This window comes from Argiope bruennichi, chromosome 11, assembly GCF_947563725.1.
Source record: "Argiope bruennichi chromosome 11, qqArgBrue1.1, whole genome shotgun sequence".
Taxonomy (NCBI): domain Eukaryota; kingdom Metazoa; phylum Arthropoda; class Arachnida; order Araneae; family Araneidae; genus Argiope; species Argiope bruennichi.
Genome location: NC_079161.1, coordinates 7,686,584 through 7,693,910, shown reverse-complemented (window position 1 = coordinate 7,693,910; position 7,327 = coordinate 7,686,584). Strand labels below are relative to the sequence as shown.

General features: G+C 37.9%; 1 protein-coding gene across 1 annotated transcript; it reads right to left on the bottom strand.

Annotated features, from left to right (window-relative positions):
• Nucleotides 1-5,283: 5,283 nt before the first annotated feature.
• Nucleotides 5,284-6,549, bottom strand: LOC129957313 (uncharacterized). The gene has a single exon (XM_056069581.1). The coding sequence runs from the start codon at nt 6,547-6,549 to the stop codon at nt 5,284-5,286; it is 1,266 nt and encodes a 421-aa protein (XP_055925556.1).
• Between the last annotated feature and the right edge of the window lie 778 nt (nt 6,550-7,327).

Below are 7,327 nucleotides of genomic sequence, written 5' to 3'. Positions count from 1 at the left end.
CAGCGGTGCAAAAAACGCATTACAATGAATCGTTGAAGAAGTCAAGCGCATTTATTTGGCAAGGTTTTATTTTTTTCACGGAATTACGTATATCTGCTAGAGCAACTGAATACTCGAAAGCAACAGAAGCTGTACGAGGTAAGCATAGGAGAATTTTATACGTTTTGTGCGATAAATAATATATTGCTCTTAAAATGTGCTCTTTTAGTTTTAGTGAAGCTTTTCTAAATCCGCTGTTTCGTTAATCCAAACAGATTCCTGCTCCGATTGCTGAGATACTATTGCTCATTTCTTAGCTGTTGAAGTTATCACTTCACAACTTTCAACTTTTCACCAGCAGTCGCAGCGGGTTGAAAAACTTTTTCATTTAGATTGCCCAACTGCAAGTCCCGCCTTGGGCTGATCGATGAGCTTTTCAACTTTTACCTCTTGCTGTTCGCAAGAAGAAAACATTAAAAGAAGTGGACATTCAACTCGAATGACGACCTCCCGTGATGCTTGGCTTCAACTTTATTCAATGAAATCCCGTAATTCAAGCGAAAGAGAATCATTTAGGCGACCCGAGAGACAGAAGCACAGCGGCGGACCAACGCCTAATAGTTTCAGCGGCACAAGGTTCTTGTTTTAGCAGAATGCAGTATTCATTTTTGCTTTCGCTCGATAGATTGGATCTTTTTTTTTCTTCTTAGTGTACTAAACTATTGAGATGTAGCTGGATAGATGGGGGTGGTTTGCAGACCACACTGAGTTTCCCCCAGGTAATTGCAATATTTTCTAATTTCTCATATACAGAAAAAAAAAAAATGTTGGGAAGTAAAAAAAAATGATTTTTTTTGGTGATTTTCGACGTTTAAAGTTATATTATATATATAAATTGGAATGCTTCCTATTTGTCTCGTGACTGTTCTGACTGTGAACTCGAAAACTCAAAAATCAAACAGAGCCAGGCAGATGAAATTTGGAATGTGATCTTAACACCAAAATTATAGACATCCGCCGCCAAATTTTGGATGAAATCCACGAACAGGAAGTCTATTCGTCTGTCGGTCTGTTACATGTTACTCAACCAACTGGAAAGGTCACCCCAAAACTTTCTGTTATAATCTCCAATAAAGATGAATTTGTGTTTTAGATGTATGTGTGTTTTTCTCTATCAATTGAAACCAAAATTTGACACAGAATTACAAATGCAGTAACAAAAACATATACCAAATTTGGTATATTTAAGTATTGAGTTCCTGAGTTATCACGTTCTAAAAGTACAAACCGTCAGGAGGTCAATCCCGTGTTGGATTTGCCTCAAAATGTGATAGGTGTTTATGCTATATCTCATGCCTCTAACCCCCACTTAACCGTTTCGGTCTCACGGCTGAAAGGGGATGAAGTGGATTTGGATTTGGATTTGTGGATTTTATTGGCACAAGAGCCATGATTTTGGCCATGCTGCGCCAAACTGTATTTTTCAGAATTAAAATATAAAATATAAAATATAAAATTTCAATTATAAAAACAATATGAAAACTTTTGAGAGAGATGAAGAAAACTTAAATATGTGGATAAAAACCTATTGATTTCAAAAATGTAAAAATTTGAACATGTGGTGTCTTACCAAGTAAGAAAGGTAATGGAGTGTTCGTATTTTGAAAGAAGTGCAAACGTTGAGCATTGAAATTTGGGCATTCTGACAATATATGTTGGACAGACATTTGACGGTCACACTGGGAACATAGAGGTGGTTGTTCACCTAGTAACAAGTGGCGATGGGTGAATCTCGTATGTCCAATACGTAAACGGGTTAATACTGCGTCTGCTTTTCGATTAGGTAATGAAGGCCACGGTTGTACATGTGGTTTAATAGTATGTAGTTTATTGTTAGTTTCAAGGTCCCATTGAGCTTGCCATTTGGAATAAAGAAGCCTTTCAGTGTGCTTATTTAAGTCGCTTACAGGAATAGATGTGAACGCTGGAATACTTGCCAATTTAGCAGCCTTGTCTGCCTCTTCATTGCCCAGAATTCCTACATGAGAGGGTACCCAACAGAATAAAATAATAAAATCCCGAGAAGTCAGTTTGTTAAAAATATCTAGAATTTTGAAAACCAAAGGATGATTATGGCGACGAAGATAAAATGATTTTAGCGATTGTAACACACCTAGAGAGTCGGTATAAATAATAAACTTTTTTGCCTGTCTCTCTGAAATTTCTTCTAATGCATATAAAACCGCAGTTATTTCTGCCGTAAAAATTGAACAAAAGGAATGAAGTGTAAAAGAAATGACTGTATCTGGTAAGACAACAGCGAAAGAGACATGATTAGATGATTTTGACCCATCGGTATAAATTGGAAGAAAGTCTTTGTATTTCTGTCTGTGTTCAAGGAAAATTTGCTGATATATAACTTCTGTTGTCTCAGATTTGTTAAAAGTGTTGAATGGGTTTAAAAGTTGTATATTAAGATTTTTCCAAGGTGGAAAGTCATTTACCAGCTGTGGAGTAACTTGTAGGTTAAGTAGGTTTTCTGAAAGGAAGTTCTGGACTCTTGTAAAAAATACTGGTGCGGACGACTTTCTAGCCTCTTGCAGTCTAACTAAGTAAGGGCGAAGTTTAAAATCATAAAATGGATGTTTTGTGTATGACTGAATTCTAAAATAATACTTCAAAGTCAGCATTCGTCTTCTTATATCAAGGGGAGGTTCGTAACATTCGATATAAAGGCTTTTCACAGGGGATGTCTTAAATGCTCCGGAACAAAGTCTGAGTGCTGTATGATGAACTGGGTCCAGTTTTTTTAAAACACTTTTTCTGGCAGATCCATAAATTTCGCTGCCGTAATCCAACTTAGAGAGCACCGTGGCTTTATATATTTTAATCAAAGAGTCTCTATCCGCTCCCCAAGCTGTAGATGATAAGACTTTTAAGATATTCAAAGATTTTTCGCATTTTTTCCTTAATAATTTTACATGAGGGAGAAAGGTTAGCTTTTTGTCAAAGATTATGCCCAAGAACCGGATCTCGTCCAAAAATGGAATGATTTCCTCATTTAATTTGATTTCTAGGTTTGAGTGTAAATTTCTTTTACGGCAAAAGTGAACACCCGCAGTTTTTGATGTAGAAATATTAAAACCATTATTATTGCACCATTGTGTGATACCATTAACTGCAATCTGCAACTGTCGTTGTATAAAACTCATATTTATCCCCGTACATGAAATGTAGAGGTCGTCAACGTATAAATGGCCCTTAACAGTAGGCGATAGTTGTCTAAAAATACTATTCATTTTTAAAATGAAAAGCGTCACACTTAAAACACTGCCCTGAGGGACACCTTCCTCTTGGATGAAGAAGTCTGAAAATTCGGACTGCACTTTAACATGAAATTTCCTGAGTTTCAAAAAATTCCTTATAAAAATAGGTAGGTTTCCTCTTAGTCCATGATCATGCAAATCTTTCAAAATTCCGTATCTCCAGGTCCGATCATATGCCTTTTCGATGTCGAAAAATATGGCGACTAAGTGCTTTCTTTGTAAAAATGCGAGGCGGATGTCTGTTTCAAGGGCCAGAAGATTATCGGTGGTGCTACGACCCCTCCGAAATCCACTCTGAGATGGATGAAGAATGTTATTGTTTTCCAGGTAATAAATTAGTCTACGATTAATCATCCGCTCAAGTAATTTACAGAGGCAACAGGTTAAAGCAATGGGACGATAGTTTGATGGATTCTGAGGATCTTTTCCTGGTTTCAACACAGGAATTATTATTGCGTTTTGCCAAATAGTAGGAAAGTAGTGTTCACGCCAGATACGATTGTAGAAAAGTAATAAGGCTTTTTGAGACTCGACTGTTAAATGTTTGATCATGGAGTAGCTAATATTGTCCGGTCCTGGAGAAGAGTTGTGGACACTAGATAAACATGATTGCAATTCCAGAAACGTTAGATCACAGTTGTAGGGCAAAGTAGACCGAGAATTAAAGTTTAACACTTGTTTTTCAGCATTCTTTTTGTAATTCAAAATTTTGGAGGGGTAATTTTGGCTGTTAGAAGTATACGCGAAAGTTGAGGCAATGCAATTTGCAATATCTTTTAAGGATGAAATTGTATTTCCTTTATGTATTAAAATAGAAACGGCGTTAGTGTGAGAAACACCTGAAGCTCTTTTTACTTTATTCCACAGAGAACGGCTAGATATTTTAGAGGTGATATTAGAGACAAAGTTTCGCCAAGAAATTCTTCGACTGCGTCGTTGTATTTTTCTGGATTCTGCTCTGGTCTTTTTAAAATGGATAAAGTTTTGTGTGGTGGGATATCTTCGAAAAATACTCCAGGCCTTTTTCTGTTTTTTGTATGCCTGTTGGCAATCGGCATTCCACCAGGGCTTGTTTTGTTTTCTTCTACTACCGGACGTTTTTGGGATGGAATTGTCTGCTGCATCGATTATAGTGTTGACAATATGTTTTAATGCTTCCTCAATAGTTGAAGATTTAATTATATGAGAATTAATATTAGCCAGAGTGGTGAATTTCTGCCATTCTGCTGCATTTAAAACATATTTAGGTGGATGATATGAACCAGTGATACTGTGTCTATTATCTGTTATAATTAAAGGAAAGTGGTCACTATTATATAGATCATTGTCAACCGTTAAATTTAGAAAAGGTAGGAGTGCTGGAGAACATATTGCCAGATCAACTGAATGGAATGTTCGCGTTGGTAAGTGAAAATGTGTTTTTTCATCTGTATTTAAAAGTCATAAATTATGGTCAACAAGAAGTTGTTCGATTTTTTGACCTCGAGTGTTTGAATTACAACTACCCCATAAGGTGTTATGACCGTTAAAATCTCCCAAAATAATGAACGGAGATGGGAGTTGGGAAATTAAGTTATTCAGATCTGTTTGATTAACTGTTTCGTTGGGAGGCAAGTAGAGACTGCAAATAGTGATCAAAGATTGCGTGTGAACGCGGATTGCCACTGCTTGAAGATTAGTGTTCAGAATCAAAGGTATAGATGGGGTATTACTCGCTGTAAGAATTGCAACGCCACCAGACGCTCTATTTTGTATATGGTGTTTACTAAAAATTTGGTAATTAGGAATATTATTTTTATCTGTTTTAAGATATGTCTCTTGTAGTGCAATACAGGTTGGTTGATATTTATAAATGAGGTCTCTAAGTTCTGAAGACTTGTTCATAAACCCTCTACAGTTCCAGGAAATAAAGGCAGCCATTAATTACAAACCAAAAAACAGAAAAAGGAGAGACTGAAGAAGAAGACAACAAAGGGAGCTAGAAGTCACCAGCCTCACTGGTGGACATTTCCTCTTCAGATGGATGAACTTTAAAAAGTGAATCACTATCTTCACCATCATCATTAAGATTTTTCTTTCTAGAATCTTTTAAAAAGTCTTGTCGGGTAGGTGACCGATTTGCAGAAGTATTTAAAATATTTTGATCTCTTTTATTGGCTAGTAGGCGAACACGTTTGCTCGATTTCGATTCCTTCACTTTCTCTTTATCATTTGACTTCTTCATCATTTTTTTATTTTCCCGAGCACTTTTTGAATTTGTCTTTACAGGGGATGAATTGTTCTTTGTTGATAAGGATATATTCGGATTACTTGGAGACTTATTTGATGCCGTCTTTATGTCTAATAAATTATTTGTAGGAATTGCAGATGCATTTGCTTGTTCATCATTGCTAATAGTGGGATAAGGTGGGTTTGGTTGGATTTCTAGTACTGGAGTTGAATTGGTAGTTGCATGTGATACGGCGGGGGACGATGAAGCATTCTCCCAAGACTTTTTAATTGCAAGAAGTTCTAGCCAGTCACTTTTTTTAATTGTTATTAATTCATTGTTAACCGGAGTATTTGCTGTTGTAGTTGATGTAAGATTATTTGTGGCAGAAGTTGTTTGTTGTGATGGGGAGACTGATGGATTTAGTGCAGATGCATAAGAGAGGTTTGGTTTTGGTGTTCTGTCGGCAACTATTTTTCGAGCATCTGGGAAAGAGAGATTTTTTGTTATTTTAACCGTCAGGATTTCCTTTTCCAATTTATAATGTGGGCATGATCTGGAATACGATGGATGATCACCATCGCAGTTATAGCATTTTGTTTCTGTAGAATTGCAGGTGTTGCTTTCGTGATCTGAACTAGAGCACCGAGCACAAATTTGTTTTCCCCGACAAGCTGTTATTGTGTGGCCAAACTTTTGGCATTTAAAGCAGCGCAGTGGATTAGGTATAAAGTGTTTAACCGGGCAGTTTATATAAGCTATTTTAACGGATTTTGGTAGTACAGGAGTGTCAAATGTAAGAATGAGATGTTTTGTTGGGAGGTTCAGGCCATTTCGTTTGATTGTAATTCGGCGGACTGCTATGACTTTTTGGCTTTTCAGACATTCGAGAATATCTTCTTCCAGATCTTTTTGAAATTCGCTTTCGGATATTACGCCTCTGGATTGATTGAGTGTACGATGTGGAGCGACTTTGACATCTATGTTCCCTATTTTTTCTAGTTTCAATATATTTTCCGATTGTTTTATATTCATGACTTCTATTAATAGTTTTCCGCTGTTCAGTTTTTTAATTGATTTTACCTCTCCGACAAGGGCAGAGATACTTTTATGGATTAAAATGGGAGAGATGTTCTTCAAGTTATTATTTTCAGAAAAAATTACAAAAAATTTTAAAAAAGCATTACTTTGTTGATAATTAGAAATACCCATGCGATATTTAGAAGTATTCGGGCTCGACGGCACCGCCCACCACGGAGCCCAACAAGGGATGGCAGCCACCGGCTCTGGCTCACCCCAGCCTCGGCGCTTACCATGGTGCTGATCGAAACCTATACGCTGGGAGTCACCCCCGGGGACAGTGACCACCCTTAACGCCAAGCCCAAGGAGTGACCCCTTCGCTTGATCCCCTTGAGCAGCCCAGTTAAATGCCCGGGATACCGGCCGAGTGATACACCGGAGACCGAAATGTACCACCCGTCTAATGGGTCGCCACGCACGGCAAACACGTGGGGGTATTTGCTGTCCATGAGAAGCAGGAAGCAAACAGAGCGGCAACAGCTTCTCATGGAGAGCTCCCTCGCCTACCCTCGAGGGAAAGAAGAATGATAGTCTAAAGCAGAAGACGGAGGGGAGAGTAAACATAAAGGGAGTACAGATCCCTGGGTACCTCGGGATTGGGACACCCGTACTCACCTATAGTAGGTGAGCCCCTGAGGGGCGGGATGAAGTGAAGAGAGGAGTTGCGCGTGGGAGTTGGTTTCTGACAACAGTTTGGTTTTGGTTTAATTATATTATCATCCCGTTTGAAGC

Bases quoted from the DNA above. Each gene is read 5' to 3' on its own strand.
- LOC129957313 (XM_056069581.1), bottom strand. From the start codon at position 6,549: ATGAATATAAAACAATCGGAAAATATATTGAAACTAGAAAAAATAGGG.